The 27,449-nt window shown below is 48.3% G+C and overlaps 1 protein-coding gene across 1 annotated transcript in view; it reads left to right on the forward strand.

Annotated features, from left to right (window-relative positions):
- Positions 1-27,449, forward strand: part of LONRF3 (LON peptidase N-terminal domain and ring finger 3) — a 33,876-nt gene that overhangs the window by 1,498 nt on the left and 4,929 nt on the right. The window contains exons 2-11 of the mRNA XM_004685930.2: positions 414-562; positions 2,113-2,231; positions 5,669-5,791; positions 11,566-11,827; positions 12,549-12,639; positions 21,314-21,428; positions 23,585-23,706; positions 24,675-24,833; positions 25,474-25,636; positions 26,589-26,738. Coding sequence (XP_004685987.1) covers positions 414-562; positions 2,113-2,231; positions 5,669-5,791; positions 11,566-11,827; positions 12,549-12,639; positions 21,314-21,428; positions 23,585-23,706; positions 24,675-24,833; positions 25,474-25,636; positions 26,589-26,738 — 1,453 coding nt within the window. The remainder of the gene's footprint in view (positions 1-413; positions 563-2,112; positions 2,232-5,668; positions 5,792-11,565; positions 11,828-12,548; positions 12,640-21,313; positions 21,429-23,584; positions 23,707-24,674; positions 24,834-25,473; positions 25,637-26,588; positions 26,739-27,449) is intronic.

Genomic DNA, 27,449 nt, shown 5'->3' on the forward strand with positions numbered 1-27,449 from the left:
AATTAGGTCAGGAGAGCACTGGTTGCATAAGGGCGGCGAACGGCCCGGGCCGGGCGGCCCCTCCTCTGCGCGGGCGGGCGGGCGGGCGGGCGGGATTGTGTAACGGCTGAGGTAACCGAAGTGGGCCACGCTCGGCTCGGAAACCATCCCGCGAGCTGGTGCGGGGGGCGGGGAGCGCCCCGCTGCCCTGTGACTCATTGTCACCGCTTCCTATCACACGATCCTCAGCTGAAAGAGCTGCCCCCCCTCCCGCCGCCCCGCGCGCGCCTGCAACCTGTGCCCTGACCGCGAACCCCCACTCCGCAAGGCCGGCGGGCGACCGTGACGGGCCACCACCGCTCAGGGACCTTCGCGGACTGAGCTGGTGACAAAGGGGCACGCCTCTGTCCCGCTTCCCCGTGCTGCCTGAGCAGGGATGGCCGGGCGTCGCTGTTCAAGGGCAACGTGGACAGACCCCGGACTCCGGCTGGCGCTCGAGCTCCCCCAGGGAGCAGTTCCCCCATTCCACCCCCCGCACACCCACACGTCTGGACCCAGGAAGTGACCGCCGAGCCACTGGTCGGTATTGCCCGGCTCGGGCTGGCGGCCAGGAGTTGGGCAGGCGGAGCGGCGCAGTGTCTGGCGAAGCGTGCCGGGGAGGAGGCGGCCGGGCAGGGCTGGGCAGACGTGGCCCTGGGATCCATGAGCCCTGCGCCTGCCTGGGATGGGTGGAGGAGGGGGTGGGCTGGAATCTCCACGTGTTGAATCTCCTCTCAGGTTTGCAACAGGTAATGAAGGAAAGGAAGGAGCCAGGGCAAACTGGGGAAGACTGGCAACTGGGGCAGACCCTCGCCACCCCCAGCACCCTATTGGTGCCCAGTCAGGGCACACTCTAGAGTCTCCATCCGGCTGGCATATGCTGGGGAAAAGGGGTGGAAAAGGGTGGTGGAAAAGACTGTAAGCTCTGCTCTTGTGTTAAGAGTAAGTAATGAGCACCCAAACAAGCCCTTGGCACACTCCTGGGGGAAGAAACCCCAGAAAAGTCTATTCCAGCAGGAGAAGCTAGGTGGGGGGGGGAGCTGGAGCAAATCGAGAGAGATAGGTGGGCCTCTTAAGCCCAAATCGCCAAGGGAGGTGCCAAGCCCTTTAGGTATTCCCCAAGGGCCAGGCACGTGTCCACAGGCCCTCCTCCCCCTTGGTGGATGCTACCACTTTTCTCTGGGGGCTTATCCTTGCACTTTGTTAATCCCATCAGAGCAGTCAGGATGAAATGTCAAGACCAACTTCAACCCTTTTAAGGGGAAGGGACCTCCCAACAGGATCTTTGTGTGGAAAGGTGGCAATGTTGCCTCATGAGTCTAAATACTGCACCCCCTTCAAAAACAAGAGCCCCAGTTTCTAAGTCTGGACAGTTAACTGTGATTTTAAGCAGATGCCTTTCCCTCTCTGGGTTAGACTTTCTTCATCTGAAGAATGGGTTGGTTGAGCCAGATGATCTCTAAAGGCCTGTCCAGCACTAGTATCTAGTGATTCAGTGTTGGTGAGAGCCAACCTCACTTTATTCCCAGAAGCCTTGTCCAGGTTTGCTGGTATTTGGTCATCTGTGATCAGAGAATGGAGCCTTGCAAATGCACCCCCATTTTCTTCAGAGGAACTACATATGTGTTGAACTTTATAGACAGAAATGTCACTAATGTCACCAGAAGATTGACTTGACTCATCTTTCTGGTGATGAGGCGGACGGGGGTAGGGGGTCACATCTGGTCACCTTCCCTCCCCCTTCCAGGTGTGTTTCCTTGTGGATAAACCCTATCTCTGCAGCCAGGGTGCCATGAGCTGGTGTAGCCATGAAGCAGGGTGCCAGGGTGGCCTCTGTGGTCAAATTGCTGCAGACCTGCCAAAGGATGGCTTTAGAGAGCGACAGAAATGACTCCTTTGTGGTGGGGAAGCACAGTCCCTGCGTGGCTTGCGGGTGTGGCAGGTAGGGTGTTAGTTAGTAGGGCTGGGAATGGTTCCCAGTAGAAAAGTCCTAGATAACTTGCCATTTGCACAAGATCCATCCTCATACAGGACTTGTCTGTGCCGGGGGCCATTCATGAGGGTTTGTTTTTTTTTATCTCTCATTTTTGGCAGCTCCAAATGACCATTTGCTTTATAGCAACCGGTCTCAAATTTATTTCACCTTGGAGTCTCACGAGGACGCACTACATGATGCAGAAATAGCATGTAAGCTCCGCCCAATGGGTTTCAAGGTGAGTGTGGGACGGGAGGGTTGGGTAAGGGGGTGTACTGTAGGCAAGAAGTTTCAGGAAGGGCTGCCTCCCTGGGGTGAGAGGCACTTGCCAAGGGAGATGGCTTGGCTGAGGAGCTGGGTGTCAGGTCCTTTGGTAGAGGGTGACTCAGGCATCTGCAAGAAAACTGGATTCTTCCCTAATTTGATCACCAGCTGATGACCTGCGGAGCAGTCTGGGCTTTGTGACTTTAGAAAATGGACTTGGGAGCCAGACACCCTGAGTTTATGCCCCGACTCTGCTGCTTTTACTCACTATGTGGCATTGGGCTAATGACTTAACCTCCCTGGGCCTCACCTCCTTATTTGTAACATGGGGATTTTCAAAGTACCTACTTAACAGGGTTTGTATGAGGATTACATGAGTTAATTCATATAATATGTTTAGAACAATCCCCGGGACATAGATATGTGTGTTTGCTGCTATCATCATCACCATCATCACCATCATCATCATTTTCCAGGGTCAGTAGAAAGAGGCGGGTGAGATAACTAGTACCAACTGGCTATGCCACTTTGAGTCCTTAGTAGCCTTTGTCAGCCTGTCAGTATCCCTAAATATGTGGAAGGGTGGGGAGAAAGAAGGCAAACATCTCCCAGGTGCCAGGATGCAAAGTGTCACTTTCTGCATCTCCGGCTGCAGCTCTGACCCTCAGCCACATGTCAGTATTTTGTTTAGATAAAGATTAGATTTCAGGCAGGATGCACTGCTACTTGCCAGCCAAGTGGCTGTGGGGAAGTCACTTCACTCCCTGGCCCCCAAGTGTCATGATGTGCAAAACAAAAGTGAATGCTATGTGCCTGATTGCCTCACTGGAATGCAGTGAGGGTCAAAAGCGAACACTGCCAAGAGGACATCTGTGAGCTGGATCTTGCTGTAGCGCTGTCTCCACACAACCCCACGATGCCTTCCTGGACTTATCCAAATCCAGGTCCATGAGCTCTATCTGCATCCCATGGCATACGAAGAATCCAGAATGTTTCCGAGTTCAGAAATAATACATATTAGGTAGCACCTTCAGTGAGCTCTGGGCAGCACCCCGTGATCAAGCATATTCATATTTGTGCAGCAAATTACACGAAAAGTCACACTAAGTGGGATAAAGACTATAGCACACTTTATATCATTTTCTGTTAGGTTTTGCCACCTAATGACTTGATATCAAGCTGATGAAAATGTTAAATTATTAGACTCTTTTGAGCTGGGGATTTCAGCTAAAACACTCTGGTTTTGCAACAGGGCCATTCATGTCTGAGCAAATCTTGTATCTTCTTTTAAGAGAAGGTTTTCATGGGTGGTAATAGATATTAATAAGTTCACTTTCCCAAGGAACACATTTGCAACTTGCTACATAACTGATGTCTTAACGCAAAGGGCTTTCAGGAGAACACTTCCAATCTTGCACCAGTGCAGGTCAGGAGCTGGGAAGAGGACTTCTCTTGCAACTTTTTCTGCTCCCCCCTAAACCTAGGGCTTTGCTAGTATGGTCGAGTGAATAGTAGTAGTTCATTTGGATGAAATGAGAAAAGTGATTTCTGCAGTGAAGGAAGAGTTAGTGTAAGTATTTAACAGTTTCATCTCCCCAAATGACGAGTGTAGGCTGGTAGTAAACTAATGAAAGCTACTAGTGCCTGGGGTTGAGAAAAGCCTTGAGCTGATGCTTATTGTAAATCAAAACCACCTCATGGCGATATGCACACCCTCCCTTTCTATGTGCCATGTGCCTCTGGGAGGGGTCGCCTCATGTAGCCCTGTTCCAGTCACCCAGGCAAGGCTCAGTGGTACTCAGTTCTGCAGGTGATACGGCTCTCAGTGGGGTGAGCTGCTGCTTTGGCCCAGTTGGACCCGGTATGATTCTTGGGATCCCAAAGCTTCTCCATCCCCACACACTTAGCCTTCATTAGCCCTGAAATGTTATGTGAGCCTTTCTCCAGGGCACTCCTGGGAACCACTACTGGGAGGCAGAGCAGCAAGCTGTCGGTGTCCACTTCTCAGCTGAGAGTAATCTGCAGAAGGAGGGGGACATAGGGAAAGATCCCCAAGAGGTTTGGAGCCACCCCGCAAGCAGGCAGTGGGTCCCTGAGAGCTGGGGAGTGCCCAGTAGAGGCAACCTGGATAACTAAGTGACACACAAGGGCAGTTGTGAAGTCATCAGTCATTGGAGTGTGGGGAAACCCCCCTCCTCCCCTAGGGCCTCGATGACAAAAGAAGACCATCCTCCGAGCCAAGTTGCCAGAGTGTCCAGTCCTAAGCCACAGGGAAGGAATGCTCTTCCCACCTCTTCCCCAGGATGCACCTCTGCTCCCCCTAGAGTTTCTCCCAGGACCTTTGGGTTTGTATTCCCAGGAGGCACAAAACTTCCTTATACTTTTGTTTATTCCAAAATGATGTTCACTGAGGTAAAGTAGGTTTACATCTCTGTATCTGCTTTGGGGTTATAGGTTGAAACCGCCACAAATGTGTGCTTTCACACCCTGCCCACCAGCAGTGCCCCCACGATCCTCCACCATGTTCCCTTGGGCCCCGTCCCTCCCCCATTCTCACCCCACCACCCTCTTCTGGGTGCCTCAGTTTTATAGTCAGAGGTTAAGACTTTATTATTGGTTTGGTTTGGTCTGACCCTTTGTTAGGCTTCTCTATATTCCACATACAAGTGACACCATCCGGTATTTGTCTTTCGCCTGTTCACTTATTGCGCTTAGCATTATCTTCTGTTCCATCCAATTTGTGAGAAAGGCAGTTGATCCCTTTTTTGGCAAGGGAACAGAAGTGAACTGAGGAAAAACATTTTCTCAGCCCCCCTGCTCGTCCTCTCCAGCCTGTTTGCCAGGTGGCAAAGGGCACAGTTCAGCCCCACTTTGCCACTAGCTACCTTTGAGATCTTGTTGAGGCCATGCCCCTTTCCTTGGGCCCTTGGGCTGCTTCTGAAAATGACCCCAGATATAGGTGGTCGCTTGCCCAGTTATGTGGACTAGGCCTCTGCTTGATGACGTGGGCAGGTTCTGAATGCTGGTTAGTATATCCCCTCACAGAGGGTCAATCTTCCTGTTAATATACTTGGGGAAGCTGCCAATACAGAGATGGTGGGTTGCAGGGGAGGTAGTGTGGCACAGTGGTTAAGAATTTGGACTTTACTCCCCCAAATTCAACCACGAACTCAAACCCTGATTCCACAGTTGACCAGCTGTGTTATTCTGAGCAAGTCACTTTTCTGTGTCTCAGTTTTGTTTTCCTCAAAATGGGCTTCCGAACAGTTGCCTATATTCCAGGGCTGTAGACAAGACAGTCCTTTTGCAGTGCCTCACACAACACCCACAAAGAATTTAGCTGGCGTTTCTGATGAGAATAGCGGATATAACACCTAAGAATGCGATTGAATCGCTCATGCTTTCTTCCAGGCACACTTCAGAAAAGCACAAGCCTTAGCCACCCTGGGCAAGGTGGAGGAAGCACTAAGGGAGTTTCTCTATTGTGTATCTCTCGATGGAAAGAACAAGAGAGCAAGAGCTGAAGCCCAAAAGGTGAGTGGAAATGATGCCATGTCCTGCTTCCCAGTGGGCTCCCACCTCTGTATTCTCCAAGGAGGGGAGTGAGGCATTTGCCGTTCTTGGCATCTGGGGTCCTGCTTGGGTGACTTCCCGGGTTAAGGGGAGAAGACGAGGACACAAGTAGCAATGGATCGTCTCTTGGGTACAACCAGAAGTAGCAAGCATCACTGCCTTTGTAGGTGCCTGGGGGAAATGTTCCTGCTTCTTTGATTTAGGATCGAGGTTGTCAGTGGGATGGAAACACAAAGCAAAATTAAACCAAATCAGTTCACATGGGGCTCGAGGTTCACAGAGGAAATTCTAGCTGTGGATGAGAGGTCAGGGGTGTAGGGCTGCCTGCAGGTAGAGAACTTCCCTTTGACTGAGTGACAGCTTCACCAGCCACTCATGGCAGCCAGCTCCCTGTTGGTTCCCCTGGCCCGTGCCACTTGCACAATTCCAATCATCACCCTCACTAGAAAGAGAAAATGTCCTCTGTCTCACAAGTGTAAGTCAGGAACCCCCGTGGACTAATCCAATCAGTTATTCCAACTCATGGATCCCAGAGGATGTGGCGGTTACTTAAGAAATGGCCTGAGACGCTGAGAACACTAGTGAAGGTTCATGCATCCACAACTCATAGACTTTGTGCTTCCGATTCTGCAATTTCCTCTCATAGCGGCTGGCTGAGGGACCTGGCAGTTGCAGGCTTGGTGGGGCTTGGTGGCCTCTGCTCCACCCCCCCCATACCCATCCCCCCTCAGCCCGATGCAGTGCGTTTTGGCAGAACAGCAGACAAGGGGAACAAGAGACAAGACGGGTCTGAAGGCTCCAGAAAGGAATGTTTAGCGAAGGCTGTGAACTAGGGGAAGCTGAGCTCTGGAGCTCCTGCCTGTCATAGAAGATTTCTTGCTGGAACCTGATTTGGGAATGTGGACAAGATGTTCTTGAGAGAAACACTGGTGGCTGAGAATTGCTCCTTGTCTTGGGCCCTTCCAGTCTCAGGTGTTTGCAGCAATAAAAGTAGCTAGCACTTACTGAGCACTTCCTATGCACCAGGCACTGTGCTGTGAGCTTAACTTCCCTCCATTATTCCTGAGAGAACCTGCTGGAATTTACCCCCAAGGTACACAAGGCAGATGAGGAGGCTGAAGGTAACTTCCCAGAGGTTACTCAGCTAGTGATGGGTGGAGGAACATTCCAACCCAATTCCATCTGCTTCCCTACTCTACCCTCCTGGCCACTCCACCACACTGTGGTCCCAGGAGGACATGCCAGGGGTCACAGAACTCACCCCTGGGACTGGGAAGAGGGTAACAATGGCACTATCCAGTGCTGGCACGAGGACAAAGGCTTTGGGGATAGAGCATTTAGAGGCCATCAGAGGCAGGTGTTGGACCTAGAGGTGAGTGCTTCCTTTACTCCTGCTTGTCCACTGCCAAATGGGAAAACTGGTCTCATCAGTTGGTGCATCTCTCCCTGGCTCCATTTTCCAGATCCACTTTTGTCATTTCCACAACTATCTAACAGAATGCGACTAGACATTGTGCTACCTTTGGAGATCCAAAGAGCACAAGCCAGCGTCAGTCCTGCAGGCCCTTACCACCTTGCACGTGTTCTGTAATGCAATATAAATGCCAGATAACACAAGTGAGCAGTTGCCATAATGACGGTTCCAGAGTTCTGAGGCTGGGGCAAGAATTAGGAGGGTAAAAACGCACAGTAGCCAGTTGGATATAGAGAGGGCGCTTAGCTGCGCTTAGTCACTGCCACGTTCCAGTTCGAGGGCTAAATAAACTGACAGAGAGGGTGTGCGTTCACATGGTATTCATCAGCTGCCGGAGATGCTCACAGGTCTCGGTTGTGGTTTCCTTTATTTATTTTTATGGCGGTAACATTGATTTACAACTCTGTGTTTTAGAGGTATAGGACCTCTCCCCTTTTAAAGTTTTTATCTCAGATTCTCTTTTTCCCTTCTTGACACATTTGGGCTTTTCTAAGGCTGACACTGAAGTGGAATTGACTTTCACTCATGCGGGATGATTATTCTCACTGAGCGGTAATCCTAATTTTTGCTTTTCAAAGCTCTTGAGAAGCCTAGAGCGAGCTCTCGGAGTCAAGGGGAGAAGTGCGGTGCTCCCCTTTCTTCTGTCTTTCCTTCTACTTCTCCCCTCTGCCTCCATTCCCTCCCTGCCACCCTCTGCCCTTTGAGCCTCTGCTTTGGGATCCCTGTAGTGTGGCTGTAGCATGGCTGCCACTGAAGCACTTCCTGCCCTTTGGGGAGGATTCCAGAGAGACTGCCTCAGGAGCGGGTGGATCCGTCCTCGGCCACTCAGGAGCGCTTGTAGGGCTGACCGGGGCGCCGATGGTGGAGAGGCCTTGGCACCGAGTACCTCCCCCTCTAAGTTGACTTAGATGCCTTTTAGACCTGCCTGGGAAGTGGGTTTCCCATAGCTGGAAGAAAACAGATTTCTGAGGGGAACCTTGGACCTGAGAACTAGGCCTGTCCCTGAGCGTGAGATGGGGAAGTGTCTTAATTCAATTCCATGCAGTGTGATGAATATTTATTGGACATCTCTCATGTGCCCTCCAGAAGCAGACCATCTGGTTAGAAAGACTTCATCTGTGACACAACCTGAAGTTAGTACAAGACGGTGTAGAGGAAGGTGCTATTAGCAGAGGGGGCAGGGTGGGAGAGGAAGGCGGCACTAGTCCAGAGCCTACAAGCAACATAGCGAGTGTGGGCCCTGCAGGAGAGTCATTAAAGAACTCTTGTGGCTAGCCAGGGAACAAATCCAACAGGAGGGCTTGGTGGCCTGTGACATCCCTTGATTCATTAGAACCCTGAGCAAGAAACATCCTTGAGTAGGTGTTGAAGCGCTCAGTGGTGTCCACTTTAAGATACTTTAGAAACCCAGTGAGCTGCCCCCTCAGTTACATGGTACCTACTACATGCACCTGTGTTGCTGCTGGCACCAGGTCAGCTGAAGCAAGACTGGAAAGCTGGAGCTGCAGGCTGCCCTGGAGCACGAGTCTTGAGTCCCCAGCCCCTCTGGGCCTTCTTCCTGCCTCCACGCCCCTGACCACATCGACGGGAACCTGTGTGCTCCTGGCACTTGTAGTTGCCCAACATACTCTGGAAAGTGAAGGCCAGAATGGGGGGCAGAATGAGGAAGGAGAGGCTGGGAGAAGAGGGAGGAGGGCTGGGTTCTGCTTTTCTTAACACTTCACTCTGAAGGGAGCATAGATCCAGGGGTGATGATTGGGCAGGAGGGAGGCAGAGAAAAGAAATTTTAAGGAACCTAGAAGACACTTGTAGACTTCTACACCCTGCAAAAGATTTCTGAGCAGTACTGGGACCGGAATGGTGGTTCTTAAGTTTGTCAAGGGTAATGGAAGAATCGGCAGTGCTTTTCACATTCCCCATTCCTGGGCCACACCGCCCACCTGGGGACCCAGGAATGGGAACTAGGGACAGAGTTTTCATTAGCTCCCTGCCCCCCCCCAATTCTCATGCAGGGGTACCAAGACACTCTGCTCTGGTGGCTGGGGGCACCATCCACACCTTAGTCCCCAGGGTTTCCCCCCAAGCCACAAACCCCACCCCTTCCCCTTCGCCCCAGCGCCTGTAGAAACTGAAGTAGTGAAGTCTTCTGTTTTATGTCACAGCTTCTCCTTAGTTTCTTTTCACCATCAGTCCTGAGGGACTCTCAGGAACATTCTCCCGATATCCTGAAGCTGTTGGCACCTCACCCTAGATTAAAGGAACACGTAGAGTCAATGGCTACTGAAGGCACCAGCCATAATCTACCAGAGTTGGCACAGGTAAAACTCAACTCACCCAGCTCATTGTGGCACTTGGTTTGGCTGTCTGTGGGCAAACACGGGGTGTGAGCCCCATACCCTCCCTCTTTTTCACTTTTTAGGAGCTCTGGGATGTGTCCTTTGCTAGAAGGTGATTTCTCAAAGATAAGCCTAGGTTTGGGCATGGGTCCAGAGTTTCTGTTTTATTACCTTTATTTTTCAGTTCTTGGCCAGGGTCAGCTGAAAGAGGTTTGACCAGACTAGAGAGGAATTAGCCCACTTCCCCTGGAGTTCTTCCCCTGGGGGTGGCTGGCAGCCCCTCTTTTCCTGGGGGGCTTTGTGCACCGCCGGAGATCCTTGAGGAGAAACTCCATCCGATCACCACATGGACTTATTTCATATCCGCACACCGTGTTGGACATAGGAGCAGACTTCCCGTACACATTTGTAGTCAAGGAGGGGAGTGATTGAGGAAGCATTAAGTTGAATTTCCTGGGAGGAAGAGAGGTACCTGTTTTTTTCTTTGACTGTCATGGAACAGAATCACAGAGAGATAGGCTCCAGGCCCAGGCTTTCCCAGCAGAGGGAGTGAAGCTGGGTCTCCGAAGTGTACCTCTGAAAGGAGAGTGTCTCTCCGAAGCCCCCCTTACCCAGGGCTCGACAGGCAGTTACCCTCCGCCTTCCCTATATTTGTCACCTGTGTGCCAGCTCCAGCACCGTGGTGGCTGTGTGGCTTCCCTGACAGCTGGAAACCTTAGATTTTCTCAGCCCCAGTGAAGGACTAAGATGCAGGTGTGCCTGATTCAAAGACACAGGGCAGACCTTCGAGTATCTCGTGAAATCAGAGAGCCTCTAGTGCATTTCAGTAATTGTTGGAGATCAGGATCGCATGACTGAGCACATTAAGACTGAATCAAAGCGCCTGCAGTGACTTCTCATGGCAGCTCAATCCAAACTGAGGAAAAAGGGCAGCCCTGGCTTTCCAAGGGGAGCCAGCTGGGGAACAGGGCCTGGGTTTCTGCCCAAACATGGCTCTGCGAAGCAGGGTACTCCAGCGCACACAGTGCAGAGGGCTCATGGAAACTCGAGGACGCTGCAGGCTATGGTATTGAAAAAGGCCTCCACTCCCGAGGAGAGGGACTCAGAAGACCCTTTTTCCCTCACTTTATTGTTTCGGCCTAACTATACCACCCAGTTTTCATCTACCTACCAATCTTGGCAGGATGGTTGCTGTCAGAGGGCAACAGCCACATGGGCCTCTTAACCTGAGGAGGACGGCTTTTGAGTAGAGTGGGGTTCTCCAGGGAAGATGGGCATAAATGCCAACCTTACGGTGCACTGGAGTTGCATATCTATATTCAAACATCCCTTTCCTGGACAGAAATTTTTTACCAGGCTAAGGACACGGGTGATTGTTGGGCCACATGCTTTTCTCTTTTTCAGACTTCTCATGCACAATCTAGGAAAGAGAATAGTTGATCTTATCGAAGAAACTCCTTGGTTAGATATGAGGTCACTCCACAGGCGTAGGGACGTACCTGTGCTGAAGCCTTAGCAAAAGTCCCTGCGGAGCTGGGCTGTGGAGGCGGTGGCTGGCCTGCACTGGTGGTGACAGTGAGAGGAAGCATGCCATCTGCCCTCACTGCTTGCCTTGGTTTCCCTGTGGTGGTAACTGGGGAATGATTGGGATTGGAGAGGGGACTGGCGCGCTACTGCTGTGTGTCCTTCACCACTGCCCAGCAGTTTCCCCTCGACGCCTTCCTGTTCTCGTGCAGGAATCTCCTTCCCTCCGCCCAGGCGGCCATGCCATTGTCACACACGCTGCTGTGTCTGTGCCCCAAAGAGCTATGTGTCTCCGGCACCACCGGGCCCTTCCACTTTTTCTCTGTCTCTTGTGGCTAGAGAATATCACAGATAATATTGGGCCTACATACATGCTGATGTTTGGCTCTTGTCTTCTCCAGGAAAATCTGGCACTCCCACATTGTTCTGGTCAGGATGAGGCAGCAGCCAGGGGAGAATGCAACTCCCTGGTGAACCCAGCTAAAGGAAAGGTGGATGGACAAGAAAGCAATAGGAAAGACCGAGAAGAGGAGGAGGAGAAGCAGGACACTGCCTGTTCAGAAACGGCCTCCATGAAGACTGGCAAATGCCAGGAAAAGAAAAGAAAGCATTGTCAGCTTGAGTCCCAAGACCCAGAGGGGCCTAATAAAGTCTCTAAGCAAGGTACCAACTTCACCTGGGGGAAAGGGCTTGCGGGAGATGCCTGGGCTCAGCAGTCCCCAGGAGGGCTCCCTGGGCTCTGGGGGGACCGCCCAGCTCTGCTGCTTAGCTGTGTGGCTTTCTGCAAAGTTGAAACCTGGCAGCGAGAGCCTGCCCAGGTCTCAGCAGCCTGCCAGTGGTCGATACTCACAGGCCCACGGCATAAGGTCAGGAGAATATCAGTGTTATCGGGGGCCGCTGATGGCTCCCTTCCTTCTAGGCCAACCTCTGCCTACCCCATCCCCATGCCAGGAATGGGAGACCAAGGAAGTGTGGTCAGGCCTCCCTCTGCTCGTCCCCAGTTATGCGCCACAGGTAGGCATCTGAGAGGCAGCAGCTGTAGTTTGCAGTCTTCCCAAGAGAGGTTGGCAGTGCCAAGATTCAACCTCAGCTTTAAGGCCTGGCGCAGTCTGTGAAGCGGCAGCAGCAGATTGCTGCAGAGTGAGGTGCCTGGTGCAGTTGAATGAAGTCTCCTGGACATTCCCTGCCTTGTGCTTCTCTCTCTGGGGCTGCAGGGAACCTACTGGAGCCTGCTTCACGCTATCTCATTGTCAGTGGTCAGGTGGCCACGAACTCAACTCTGGGAAGCAGTGACAGTGGCAACCCAAAGAACAGTCTGGCTCATTACATGCTGCCAGGAAGTCACGGTGGTGCGGGCTCTGACTTACTGCTTTCTGAATCACAGATCCTCCCGCTGGTCAGGAGGCCAAACCTGCACTCCCTGTTCCACTCACATCTTTTGATGCCTCTGACCTTGAATGCTCCCTGTGTATGAGGTAGGTGATGGATGCTGTGGCTGAGCAGCCAAGAGCTGTGCTTCTGGGTGTCTGGACCTTTCTGCTAGTGAGTTTCTGCTTTGATAATGAAATGTCTGCTTGGAGCCGAAATATTTGCCCAAAAGCTGCTAAGATGGTTGCCCCAAGAGATGTCAAAAAATATTTTGGTTCACCACAGAGGGGACCCAGCCAACAAGGGCGCTTCAGATGTTTTCTTGTCCTTTCCAAGAGCATAGGCCTTCCATACCAACCACATAGGTTTATATCTGGAATGACTTTCCATGTTATCTGAAGAAGAAAGAGTAAGGTAGCTGTTAACTGAACATCTGCTTTTCCTTTCTCTCTCTCTCTCAAAAAAAAAAAAAAAGACTAGAGTCATCAGATTTGCTCATCAGCTCAGGCAGACTTGGTAGTGAAGCCTGTTCTGCTGAGGCAGAGTGGGCTAGGGTGGGCTGGCTTTCTCACCAATTCTCTTTCACCATCCTCTTCTTCCCCTCAAAACAAAACAGCAGCTGAGTAATGTCAGAGCCAAGGCGAGAGATAGGGATTCTCCACTTCCACTCAGAGAAATGGGCTCTTGAGGTAACACCCTTGTGGGGCTGAGGCCTCAGTGTAGGCTCTGGCCTTTCAGACACTGCACTTTGACAGACTTGATTCCGTGGGCTCAAAAAGCCCAGTTTTTAGCCTGCTTGTCCTCCTACCAACATCCAGCAGACCTGGAATCAAACACACAGACTCATCCTGTCTCTCTTTTCCCCAAGAACTGAGAATCCCAAGTTCAAGGTTCTTTTGCTCTCTTTCCTCTCCTTTCTCCTTTCATTTTGTTTGTCCTAGGGGGTTTCGGAGAAAGTTAGAAATCTTGCCCAGGAAATAAACACCAAGAGGTTAAGGCCCCTTTCAAGGCTGATCACGCTGTATGAAAGCCATCACCCTTCTCCTGTCCCCCTGTTCTTAGTGTCCCCTGCTTCAAAACAAAACTGGTCTTTGTCTGGACTGGATTCCGTGCAGCACTACCGTGGCTGCTGCAGAATGAGAAGAAAACTGTTTGCAGGGAACCCTCATGCCTTGGAGCAAGGGTTACGGTGTTAAGAGCCTCGGCAGGGTTTGTTTGTACATCAGAAGTTGACAGAGTATTCCTTAGGCCTGCTTCAGCTGGATCTCTTGCTGTCTTGAAAAAGTCTGTTTTCTCCCCTCTGGTACTTTTCTGCTCTTTCTTATTACGAGGGCTATTATTAGGTTTTATTATGACCCCCGCGGGTCTTCATGAAAGAGGGTTAAGGTGAAAGACATTCAAACAATGCCAGGTAATGAAACTGGACACTGGTACTTCGCATGCAAGTTTCTAGAAAATCCAGTCCTGTAGCACACAAGTTAGTGTGAATTGATGTATTCTGAAGCTAGGGAGAAAGGCAGAAACCGTTTATAATACCTCAGGGAAAAGGGTGGAAGGAGGGAAGGGGCCAGTAGAGCAATAACTGCAGCATGTGCGTGAGGGGTTTCGTCACCTCAAAGCCCCCCTCGCTGGACCGGGAGGCCTCCCTGCAGCTCAGCACTCTCCCCTCAGTCTTCAGTGACAGAAACTCCTCTTTGGGGATATAGCGAATGCAGATACTCTAACCACTGGGACCCGCTCTGCTGAACAGGAGTACTTTTGGGGTGACAAGGATGTTTTGAGGTATGGAGCAAAAAAGTTTTATATTTGAACCAATTAACCTGAAGGGCCAGTGACCTCTGGCAATCAAAAGGAAAAGCTTTGTATTTAACCTAGTTTTAAGGGCTCAGGTTAGTTGGGTGTTAAGGAGTTCATTTTCTCTTCCATCTCCCTCTCTTTCCCTCCTTCTCTCCTCTCTTCCTCCTTCTCCTTCCCCCTTTGCTCTCAGTTAACAGCAGCAAAAGAACACAATATAAGGGTGTAACTGGTGGGGAAGATGGCTACTCCCAGATAAGCCTAATGTTTTATCCCAGCTGACTGCTAACTGAAAGCATTTGTTACTCCCCTTGTTTATGCCATCCTTGTGACAACATGAAATGCTTTCTTGTGAGGAAATCTGGTCCTTCTCTGATTTATAAGTGCCTCCCTGAAGTGTTTGCTGAAGTCATTACCTAAAGTGGTAAAATAAAAGAGAGAGAAATTCAAGTATATATCTATTTCTAGCTTGTTCTATCCATATATCTGTGTATCCACCTGTCTGTCTCTGAGTTCTCTCCTTTCTCATAGGGGATGGTGGAGAAAGACAGTGAGGGAGGGAATGACGGACAGGGAGAGAGAAAAGAATCTATACATAGATGGATGATACAGTTCTAGATGTAAATATAGAGAATCTCGACTTTGTCATGTAGTAGAGATGGAAAATGGGCTTGGGGATCAGTAAGAGAAGTGAGTTCTCATCCTGAGCTTGTATGACCTTGGGCAAGCTAACCTATCTGCATCTTCATTTCCTCAATAGGTAAATGGAGTTAATCATAACTGCAACCTATTAATGAAGTTAATTTACATAAAAAAAAAGTACTGTGCACACCCAAGACAGCGAAAGAACTATGTTCTACCTGTTCCCACTTTCCTCAGTCAGCCTTCGTATTGAAAGGTGATCCAGTCTAAGCCTCAGAACACAAGTTATTTCAAAGCACTTACTATGCAGCATCCTGGGCAGCGTTCTTGTTCGTGACTACTCAGATCAGGGGCATTTTAATCTTAGCTTTTGCTAAGAGTTGCTGTGTTCTTTTGTGTTGCTTTCATTGATCTGCTCATTAAATGTCACTATGTCTTGCAATTAGTCAGCTCTATCATTGTTATTTTATGTGCATTACATTCTTAAATGAACAATAAGCCCAATTTTGAAATTCTCAGGAAAAGTTGTTTTGCAGATATAGATTTGTCCACCATCATCATTAGCGTCACCAAATCGTGTATAAAAAGCATTTCGATTCATCGGACTGAAATTAGTGAGGAAATGAGCTATTCTGGTTTGCCTGCTCTCACGGTTCGATCACAGCAGTAGTTCCCAAATCAGCCTGCAGATCACACTTTTGAAAAACATTTTAAATTGCGAAATATACATGAGTGGGAAAGTACATAAAATATAAATGTATTCTCTTAAAAGATGATCAAGACGAAACAGAAGCAAAAACCCCCTCTTAGTTCAAGAAATAAAACATTGCCCAAACCCCCAAAACCCCCATAGACCACTTGCAATTCTCCATCTTCCCCCCCCATTATCTTGACTTTGATCTTGTCTTTGTTTCTTAAAAGTTGACTTACTCCTTTTTTACTCTTCCTTTCTTCCTACTTTCCTCCCTCCCTCCCTCCTTCCATCTTCTCTCCTTTTTTAATGGCTTGATTTACATGCATCGTGCAATGACGACAACAGTAAGCTCAGATAACATCCATCTTTTCTTATTGATACAATAAAAAGAAAAAGATAAGAACGAAAATAAAAGGCAGTTTCCTTGTGATGAGAATGCTTGGGAATTTTCTTCCTTAACAACCTTCCTATATAGCCATAGAGCAGGGTTAGCACTTGGTACCAGGTTGTGCCTTACAACATCTCATGATTTTTTTTTAAATTATTTATGCTTACAGAACTGGGGTACAGGCCAGAGGTGCAGGGGGTGAGAGGGTTCACCAGAGACAGAATGGGGAGCAGAACAGGCTGACTGATGAAGCACACTGCTGAGGGGAGCAGCGGGCGGGTCAGGAGATGTCTGCCACGCCATGTGGGTCACCTCCAGGGCAGGGATCGAGCTCATGCTGCAGTGGCTTCGGAGAGCTTCACGATGGGGTCCTTTAACCCATTGCACTACCAAGGAGAGCCCTCATGATTGTTTTAAAAAATAGTTTTACCAGCTTGTGGGCATCTCTAAATATTATGATTTAGCTTTTCTAAAGTAAAAAAAAAAAGTTGTATTTGTTTAATGTTTTATTAACATTGGTTTACACTATTACTTGTGTTTTAGAGGTAAAAGATCTTGCCCTCCAGGTGTCGTTCCTATGCCATATCTGCCACTGAAGCCCTCACAGCCCCACTCCCAGTCCCTTGAGTGCCTTTGCCACTTTGTGCTCACACCTCTCTTCTGGTAGTTCCAGCTCTGTAATCAGCTTTCCAGGATTTGTTGTTAGCTTGCCTTTATCTCATCCCCTGCCTGGTGTCTCTTGAACCCTCATATGAGTGGCACCATCGAGCTTTTGCCTTTCTCCCTTCCACTCATTCACGCAGCTGAATCCCCTCCAGCTCCATCCATGTTGCCATAAAGGGCAAGCGCCTGTTTTGACACTGACTGGTGTTCCATTAGCGACCCATGCCACAACTCTCTGGTCCAGTCATGTGTATTTGGGCGCTAAGGTTGTTTCCATAGTTTGGCTATGAAAATGGAGTTTGGCTTATTTTGAAAAACTATCCTTCAGTTGAGTTACCCAGCAAATATTCTGTTGCTCTGGCCTCTCTTCCTCAGGATTAGGAGTGTCCGTGTTACTGCATGTAGGTGAGGTTTGTTCATTTTCACTACTGTAGAGCGTCCCATTCTCTGACTCTGCCGCGGGCTGTGAATTCTATTACAGGTGAGTATCTGGGGGTTGTTTCCAGTTTGGGGCTGTCACGGACAGCCCTGCCTGCTATGTTTTAGCCCATTTCTATTGAGTCATCTCTCTTTTCCTCACTGACTTGTACGAGTTCTGTGTATGTTCTAGAAACCAATCCATTGTCAGTTGTACATGCTGCAGATACCTTGTCTCACTCTGTGGCTTGACCTCTTGCTCTCTCAATCGCATCTTTTTAAAAAGATTTATTTATGCATACAGAACTGGGGTAAAGGCCCAGAGGTGCAGGGGTGTTGAGAGGATTCACCAGGGACAGAGTGGGGAGCAGAACAGGGAGATGGACAAAGTACACTGATGAGAGGAGCAGCGGGCAAGACAGGAGAGGTCTCCTGCACCATGTGGGTCACCGCCGGGACTGGGGATCGAACTCACACTAAAGTGGTTGCAGCTAGCTGGCAGTGCTGTGTCCTAACCCATTGCACCACCAGGGAGGGCCTCAATGGCATCTTTTGATGTACACAAGTTCTGAATCCTTTTTATTGCAAAAGGGATATGTTCTTTATTTGTACTTTTATACTATAAACCAACCTGCAGCAAAATACAAAACAAACTTTTGGAAAATATTAATGAACAATTAGGGGTTGTGGTAAAACAGAGCCAAACAGGCAGTGGAAATACACAAACACCTGCTTGCTTAACCCTTCACTTTGAAAATGGAGTCTTTTAACAAGTGTAGCCTTCCAATCTCAGGGAAAGAAAGAGAATAATCCTTTATTACACAGCTGCATGCTTTTACTTCCAATTCCTGAGGTGGGATTCTAGATCCCAAAGATGTCCAAGCAAGGATTGGATCTAGGTCTCTAGCACACAGACATTTTCCCTCACAATGCATAGAACAGCCTAGCCCTTCATTTTAATACTGTGAAAATCACTGGTCTTTTCACTCACTTAGTGGGTTTTTTTTTTTTTTTTTGGTGTATCTTACCTAGATTTTTGTTTTCTACCTTGAAGTTATAAACATATTCTCCTATTTTACGTTCTGAAACCTTTACTGTTTGCCTTTCACGTTTATTTTTACAGCTCACATGGAATTGCTTTCTGTATTTGGTGTGAGAAATGGGCCGACTATCTTTCTCCCGATGCAGAGTTGGATATCCCAGATCGCATGGGCTGAGATGCTGTTTGTGTTTAAACCCACCCCCCACCCCTGCATCTGTCCTGGATCAAGAATCTGTGGCTGGGTCTATTTCTGGAGTTTCCATTCAGTTCCACAGATCTGTCCATCCTCATGCTAGTCCTCTGCTCTTTTAGTCACTACAGCTTTGCAGAAACTTCTGACAAGTGGTAGAGAAGGCCTTAGCGTGGCTTTCCTTGGCTCTTTGCCTTGCCTTACAAAGTTTAGATGTCAACTTGCCAAGTTTTTTTTTTTTTCTTTTTGGTTCTTAGTTAAGCCATCTTTACTTTCTTTCAATCAAGATCTTTTTGCAATCAAGATCTTGCACAACTTTTGTTACATTTATTCTTCGGAAAATATTTGATTTGCAAAAGCAATGGGAAATGTCATCTTTGTTATCATGTATTTTCTAGTGTTTGTTGCTGGTATATAGAATTACGAGTGTGTGTGTGTTCCGCATCCTTGCCACCTCTATCAATTCTCATTACCTCTAGTAATAATTCTGTAGATTCTTTTAGATGTTTACCATTTGTGAATAATGGTGATGTTTTTTCATTTCTAATCTTCACACTTTTATATATCTTTTCCTTGCCTTAGTGCACTGCTGAGGAACTCTGTAGTAAAGTTTTTTTTTTTTAATGTATTTTGCTTTTTGGCCAATGTAAGAACTAAAGTATATTAATGATTTTAAAGAAATCCATTTAAAACAGCATTATAAAATTCAAAGAGTGGCCCTCCGTGGTGGCACAGTGGGTTAAAGCGCAGCACTGTGAAGCTCTCAGCAGATGCTTCAGCACAGTTCGATCCCCGGCCAGCGAGCTGACCCACATGGTGGCAGCAGACCTCTCCTGTCTCGCCAGCTGCTCCTTTCGGCAGTGTGTTTCAGTCTATTCTGCTCCCCACTCTGCCTCTGGTGAATTCTCTCACTGCCTCTGCACTTCCGGCCTGTACCCCAATTCTGTATGTATCAATAAATAAATCTTTAAAAATTCAAATAGTAAAAAGCACATCTATGTAAAACCTCTCTCCTACTCCAGATCTTTGTTGTCTTGTTAAAAATAGCAAATCTCTGCCCCTACCCTTGATCTGTTGAAGAACACGTGATCCAGGTGGGGCTTTGCCATGTGCGTGCTTTTCAGGCTCCACTGGTGACTCTGTAATTCAGTTAAGAGACAAATACGGCGTGTGCAGCAAGCAGGAGGGCTGGGCAATGCAGTGATTCTCACCCCTGGGTGCACACGGATATCCCATGAGGAGTTCTTCCTGCCTGTTCGAGGATGTGCAAGTGTCTTCTCCTTTGCTTTCTTCCAACAAACCTAATCTTTTTGGAGCTAAATAATAAGAATAAAATCACCTGAGGAAAATTTGAAACTCCTGATACCTAGTCCTTAACTTAGACCAATTGACCTGAATGTGCAGGTGCAGTCCAAGGCCCCATTAATTTTAGGAATCTCCCCAGGTGATGGCGGTACGTGGAGGCAAGAGGGGAGAACAAAGGGGGTGAGGACAGGGTTGGGGGCTGTGGCCATGTTCATTTCTTGGCGGTGGAGGTGGCTTCATCGGTGTACACATATGTCAGTTTTATCAAATTGTGCATCTTACATCTGCAGTTTATTGTATATCAATTGTACAACAATAAAGCTGTTCAAATCAAAGGCTCCCTGGTGGTCTCACACAGAGGAATGGTTGAGAATCCTTGGTGTGATAGAAAGGCACCGGACTGGAAGTGCAAGTTGGATAGATTTTCACCTGCTAGTCGCTGGCTGTGTGCATGCAGATACAGCCTTATCCCCTCTGCACCTCAAGTTCGTTCCGGGTGCTAGGTTCATTTTGTTCTCAAGCACTTTCAGCTCTGACATGTTGATTGTGCTCAGCGCTGCTTGTGGACTAGGCTGCTGGTGCACCTCCTGGCCACACGAGGGTGCTGTGCAGCAGGCAGCCTCTTCCTCTCAACTGAACGCTCTTATGAGATCAAAATAGGCTGGTCAGCCTTTTTCCCTTCTTTCTGTCTTCTGGGTGAGTGCAAGCCCGGTTTCTGAACCATCATCTACAGCTGTCCTCACCCCATGATCCTGCTGCAGGTGAGCCTTTCTTTTAAGCAAAGTAAATCCATGAATCTCTGAATGTACAGTATAACAGCTTTATTAAAGATTCCCAGATTGCTTTGAAAATACCCAGCTCCTGCAAAGCAATCAATATAGGATCTTATTGAAGTACATGTGTGCATATACATATATGTATATATGTGTCTGTCTGTGCCTCTAGCTGCTTGTGACCAAATTAAATTATTCTCTACTGCCTAGGAAAATGATGCATCCATGTAAAAGGCAGAAAAATATTTATGACAGATGTAATCTCAAGATCCTTCAGGCAGTAAACATTGCTTATATGAAAAATGGGATTAAGGTTAGCAAATAGGCTGTCTTTTCTATTGTAATATGATACAAAATACTTAAATGGTTAAGTGTGACTGTGTAAATACACACACATACATATATGTATACACACATATATGTTTCTGTGTGCTTGTTTCTCTAGCTGTGTGTTTACATATTCCCAAATGAACAGGTTGGCTAAGTATGTCCGGATGGAATCTGTTCAGACACTCTGGGAATTCATTTCCATTTTTCAGAAACGTGACAGGGTGGGGGGGTTCTGAATGCTCTAGAAGAGGCTGACTAGAACTGATGGTTACAAAATGATCTAGTTGCATCTTCAACTTTAATAAATGCATTATTTTAAATCCAGCTTAAAAGTAAAAAGCAGATGCTTTATAATCAGGTGGGGGTTTTGTTTGTTTTTTTGTTTGTTTTCCAGTGAAAATAACCTCCCCTCCCCCACACAGATGGGGGAGATGTTTTTCAAATAACACTATAAAATCTTAACATTGAGTAGCTCTGTCTTTTATTATTTTTTTTTTTTTGGTCTTATTGCAGTTGTCTTCCATTTTGATTCCTACATTTCAGATTATTCTATGAGCCAGTCACAACACCTTGTGGGCACACATTTTGCTTAAAATGCCTTGAAAGATGCCTGGATCACAACGCCAAGTGTCCACTGTGCAAAGATGGCCTTTCACAGGTAAAACAGCATTTATTTCTTGGTTGGATTTGCTTATCTGGAGGTGGGTACTAAAACAGTGTCCGATTGGATGCCAAACCACTGCAGTGTGCTGGGGCAAGATACCCCTCAGACCATCTGTGTGCTTCCCCTCTCGCACAGCTACCTCTCCCCTCTCCACAGAATCCTCCTGGACAATGAAGTGGCCTGCTTTTTACGAACTGTTGCTAGTGAAATTAACTTGTGTGGGAAACAAGAGTATTAAATTGATGATAAACATGGGTCTCACTTCCAATCCCATTGTGACACCCAGTTTCCCTTTTGCCTTCTCTGGGCTCGACTAGAGGAGCCCGGATGTACCCTGATCATCAGTGTTTATTCTGTGGTTTGAGAAAAGCACTCCCGGGCCCCCAGGAAAACCTCACAGACCTTCAGTGTTGTCATTGACCCACCTGTCAGCAGCCACAGTATATGTTAACAGATACTTGCTCTTTGAGAAGCTCTAGCACTCCCAGGTTTGTGGAAATAAATCACATTAACTGTCACCTTTGTTTCTCAAGGGGTCCTGGTGGACTTTCTTACAGCACAAGAAGCCCCGGGAACCCATGTTATCTCCCTCCCTTCAGGGACTTGTGTGCCATATTTACTATCAGTCTTAATGTTCCTGGATCCCGGTCATCCCTGAGAGAGGTTGGAGGCTCTGGACTATCTCTAGGTGAATGTCGATCCAGAAAAGTCACAGGTTGAGTTTTTCCATGATTTAAGGGAGTGCAATGAACTGAGCATCGAGGGTAACCCTGAGGACGTATATTGGATTGGGAGGAAAGTTCGTGCCCTGTCTTGCCTAGGTCAAGGAATAGGATTTGCTGGTGTGATTGTAGGTGAGAAGCCCAGGGGCCATATACTTGATATGTTCGTGCTGTGACTGCACTGCAACATTCGGATATGCAGAAGGAAGAAACAGCTGCCTCTATGCTCAGCACCTGCAGAAAACCACTGCTAACATTTTAGCATGTGCCTTTCTTGGTTTACTGTTTCAATAGAGGAGTCACCTCTCTCTTGGACTGGCTACCTCCTGAGTCACTGCTTTGCCCCGAAAAGCGGCTCTAGGCAAAGCACGTGATTCTCCTGTAGCCAGGGGTGACCGTGACTGATGAGGCTTCTTGGAGGCAGATGCTGTGGGATCCCAGACTACGGGGCTAAAAGATACTGTCTCGATGTCTGTGGATACATACACAGGCCCACACACCATTTTCCTGAGAGAAATCTCTTATTCCGGTCATGTTCACTGCTGAATAGACAGGCACGGCCCATGCTGGCAAAGGAAAAATTGTCTGAAGCCCACAGCTTCAGACTCAGGAGCACCCCTGCTGGGTCTGGAGCGGTGGTTTCCATAGTGAGCAACGCTCTGCAGATGTTTTAACTCCTATTGTCTGGCTCACGTGGTTACATACCTGCTACTTACAGCTCACTGAGGATGTATGGGGTGGGGGTGTTTGGGAGGCGAGTAACAAGGACAGCTGAGCTTTAGTCTGTTCCTGAAATCACGGGTTGTAGCATTGCAGTGCTACTGACATGGCATATTAAAGAAGCGAACACAAAACTATCAGTATTTGGTTATTTTTAAAAAAGAAAACAAAATAAGAGACGAAAAATATTTTAGATTTTGCAATATCCAGAAACCAAACATTTGGGAAGGAGGGTGAGGCAGAACACAAAAGGATCCATAACAAAAATTGCTCTTTAGTTTCTTGAACCTCTTGACTCCCCCCCTCCCACTTGCAGTCTGCTGGGCCGGGGGGGGGGGGGGGGGCAGGGGAGACCATGCTGTGAGCTTACAAACACCATGACCAGAAAAAGGAAGTGAAAGGATTTACCCCCCTTTTGGACAGGAACCATGATCTTAATTTCAGGGTTTTAGGAAAATAACTTTTTTTTTTTAATTTCCATGCAGTCTTTTTCTCTTGTTGAAGTTTTTTTCTAATTATAAAAGCAATTACATGTGTCTTTGTCTTAAAAACAAAAGTAACATGTAGAGACTACATGCATGAGGATAATGTCAGCTGCTACAGTGCGGGTCCAGATTCCCCCATTTGTCTCTTCTGCCGATTACACCTGAAGTGCTTTGTCTTCCTTGAGTGACTATGTACTCTCTAACTGCCTTCTTCCCCACCCAGTGCTTGGCATCAAGAAAATACAGCAAAAATGTAATCATGGAAGAGCTCATAGCTAAGTTCCTCCCAGAAGAACTGAAGGAACGAAGGAGGCTTTATGAGGAAGAAATGGAAGAGCTGTCCAAGTAGGTGTATGGATGGTTCTCTTTTCACTTTCACTCATGCCAGTGCATAGCGCTGCATGGGCACATGGTTTCCTAAGGCCCGGTCTGGTTCTGGTAGCTTGATACTGACCATGGAAATTTACAGATACAACAGGGCTTTCCCCCTACCTACCTCAGTTGCTGGATGGTCTCCAGCCCACCTCTGAAGAAGCACAAGCCACGTCACTGACCAGGTTATGTCCTGGCAGTAGTAAATTGGAGTAGCTTAATGGGGAGAATGCACGAAGTGTCCAGAAGACTGTTTTCAAATACAGAAGGAGGTACTATAAGGTTAAGAATGTTCGTATCAGCCTTCAGCCCATTCTGTCACAAAGTGAGTCTGCTTCATGACGCTGGGCAAGTCACTGAACCTCTCTGGGTCTGTTTGCTGAGACCCATAACCGTTTTCACAATAGGTTAATAAAAGTTTTTGCCTTATGGACTTGTTATGAAGATCGAATGAGCCAGTTTGTTGTAAACCCTTAGCACAAGGGAGCAGTAAGGGTGCTGCCTGCTCTGTGCTTTTCTTGCCAGGCACAGGGATTGGGAGAGGGAAGGGGAAGCGTGGTGATGGGAGTGGGCTCCCAGCTCTGCCTGGCTGGAAGCACAGCTCATGCAATGGCAGTCCCCGAAGCTGTCTGTCGGGTGGCTGCCCTCACATCTCCCCAAGCCTGTGCTGTAGCTATGAGCCAGTGTGAGGGTGCCGAGGACTTCAGCCACACTGGAATGTGTACCACATCCGCTTTGACCTCTTCACCCTTAGAGCAATCTCTGCAGCAGCTCTCAGGGCCAGCCCAGAGTTGCAGTGGCATTTCAGTATTTTGTTTGTATTAACCGCCAAAACTTGATGTCTCCTTGCCTTCCTGCAGGGGAACTACCTGGGGAGGTCGGGCTCCCTTTCCTGTGCTCTGCCTGACTCTGAGATGCATGCTGCTTGCTCTTCCCTACAGCTTAAACAAGAATGTGCCCATTTTCGTGTGTACCATGGCCTACCCCACCGTTCCCTGCCCACTGCACATCTTTGAGCCTTGTTACCGTCTGATGATTCGTAGATGCATTGAGACAGGCACAAGACAGTTCGGCATGTGCCTTGGAGATCCCGTCAAAGGGTGAGTGAGGAGCTATGTGAGGAAAGAGTGGTTGGGTTGAGGGGTGGGTTTGATTCCCTTTGGAGAGCCCCCAGGAGATGGGAGGCACAGCGCCCGAGATTTAGCTGGCGTGTAGCCACACGACCGCAGCATTTTGTACAGGTCAGGGTTCCTTTGGCCCTCCTTTTCCAGGTGAGAGTCTACCTATTTAAAGGAACCTCAGGGTTCCTCTTTTGTGAAAGGAGGTGGTGTCTGCTATAAAATGTATTTTATAGGAATTCCAGGCCCTGCAGTCAAACTGCCTGGATTCAGATTCTGGCCCCAGACTCGGGCAAATTATTTCACCCCTCCATGACTCTGTTTCCTTGTCTATAAAGTGGAGGTATGCTGGCCCCTACCTCAGTGGGTTTGGGCAAACTGGTGAGTGTCCAGGAAGCAGCAAGCACTGTCTAGCACAGAGTCCATGCTCACTCAGTGGTAACAGTTACGCTAGAACATTCAGTAGTTTCCACACAGGTCCCACCTGTTAGGTAGTTACTGCTGTAGGTCCTGGAACAGGCAGATGGGCAGATGTCCCTCAAGGCACAGTACGGGTAACACAAATGGCTATGGCTCAGGCCCAGGCGACAATTCATCAAGAATTTACTTTCTCGATAAACAGGTTTGCAGAATATGGCTGTATCCTAGAGATCAGAAATGTTCAGTTCTTTGCCGATGGCCGCTCAGTGGTTGACAGCATAGGCAAGAGGCGCTTCAAGGTTCTCCACCAGGGCCAGCGGGATGGTTACAACACAGCCGACATTGAATACATTGAAGACCAAAAGGTGAGGATGCCCAGTGCCAAGAATTCCTAAGCCAGGCTGCTCCTGGCTTGGCACATGAACATGGCTGCAAAAGCATTTCTCAGCACTGCTGGGGCTCTGAAAACTTCTCACCAACTTGCTGCAGCAACATTGAACAGATCCCTGTTCTGTGGTAGAGTGGCAGAGAGCACCTGATATTTGGTTGCTAAGGTGTAGTCATGCATAAGAAATGCCCAGCCAGACCACCCCGGGGGCCTCCTTAGCCTTGGAATTAGGTCTCTGCCAGGGATTCCAAAGAAGAGGTCTGGAGTAGGGTGTCCACATTTAAACCTTTTTCTTTCACATACTTGTAGATTCATGTGCACATTTTATTTTTAAATGTGCAGCCTGACAAAGAGCCCTTCCCAATAATCCATCATCTCAGGAGGCAGAAAGATGACATGTCCAGTTAATCCTTGGTTTTTTGGACTAATGGGTAGAAGAGGAGGTAAATAACCCCATGCTTTTTGTATTTTCTAATCACTACATAGAGCAAGATTAATAAATATTTGATCAACAAATACACGTATTTGACCTGGAAGATAGAGTTATGCTTAGAGACACAGACACATTTCCTGTCTTTCGTCTGGGTGAGCAGTGGCAAAGCAAATGTGAAAAACAGGAAAGGAGAGGGCCTGGCCAGCAGAACAGCATGCCTCATGAGGGCTGCTTTGAATCTCTGCTTTTCTAGCTGGCTTGCACTTTCAGCTCATCTACCCAGCTGAACCTGTCTCCTCCCTCCACCCCAGAAGTATTTACACAAGGCCCACATCATCTGGCTGGGGGCCCTTTCACACAGAATTCAGAAGAGGGCCGGGTGGGTGAGCCTTCCCATAGGGAGAGACGTGGGGCTCAAAGAAAGCCAGGGGTCAAAAGCAGCTTTGGAGTGAGGGAGACACTACAGAATGTTTCACGCCTGTTCTGACACTTCCAGGTTCAAGGAGAGGATCGCGCTGAGCTCATGGGATTGCATGACTGTGTCTATGAGCAAGCGTCATCGTGGTTTCATTCGCTGAAGTCATCACTGAAGAATCGGATTCTCAATCACTTTGGCCCAATGCCAGAGAAAGATGCTGATCCCCAGGTATATAAAAACGTCTCTTGGTGAGCAGTTGCCTGCCAGACGAGGGCCTGGGGTTTGTGAGTGGGTGGGTGCACGATGGCATCCAGCAAAGCAAGTGTGGAGAGGAAGGTGGATCTGATTTGCTTTTGTTTGGCTGGGTAGTGGGTTCCACAGGTAAGACCGGAAGAACTCCAAGTCAGAGTTAGACTAACAGCATTAGGAACTTGGGTCTGAGGTCTTGAGAGAGAAGTCAGGTTGAGAGAACAGGAACATGGACACAACCAACAGAAGACCTTTCAGCACGAGTCCAGACTTACACCATGGGGATGTGTTAGGGTGACAAGATTCGCACAAAGGCCAGGCTGAGAGAAAGGTGTTTGGGACTGAGGCTAAAGGTTGCCACTTCCAGGGTGCTTCCTCAACTTTTCCCCATTGCTGTAGGAGCTGGGCATGAGGACCAGCTACTTTATGAAAGTCCAACTGCTACAACTACAGAAACTTCACACTGGATTCCTCACACTTAACCCTGGCAGTTCTGGACCCTGCACGTATCCACATCAGGGCCGAAAGGTCCTGAAAGGTCCTGACTGAGCCTTTAGCTATACCCTTGGCTAAGAAAAGCAGTTCATTAGGTTCATTAGGTTTATTAGCAGTTCATTCGGGTCTCCTTCCTGGGATGGTGGTGAGGGGCAGGTCCATTTGCTGACCATCATTCCCAAATATCAAAATAGA

This window comes from Condylura cristata, unplaced genomic scaffold (assembly GCF_000260355.1).
Source record: "Condylura cristata isolate star-nosed mole 26May11 unplaced genomic scaffold, ConCri1.0 scaffold00019, whole genome shotgun sequence".
In the NCBI taxonomy this organism is placed as follows: Eukaryota; Metazoa; Chordata; class Mammalia; order Eulipotyphla; family Talpidae; genus Condylura; species Condylura cristata.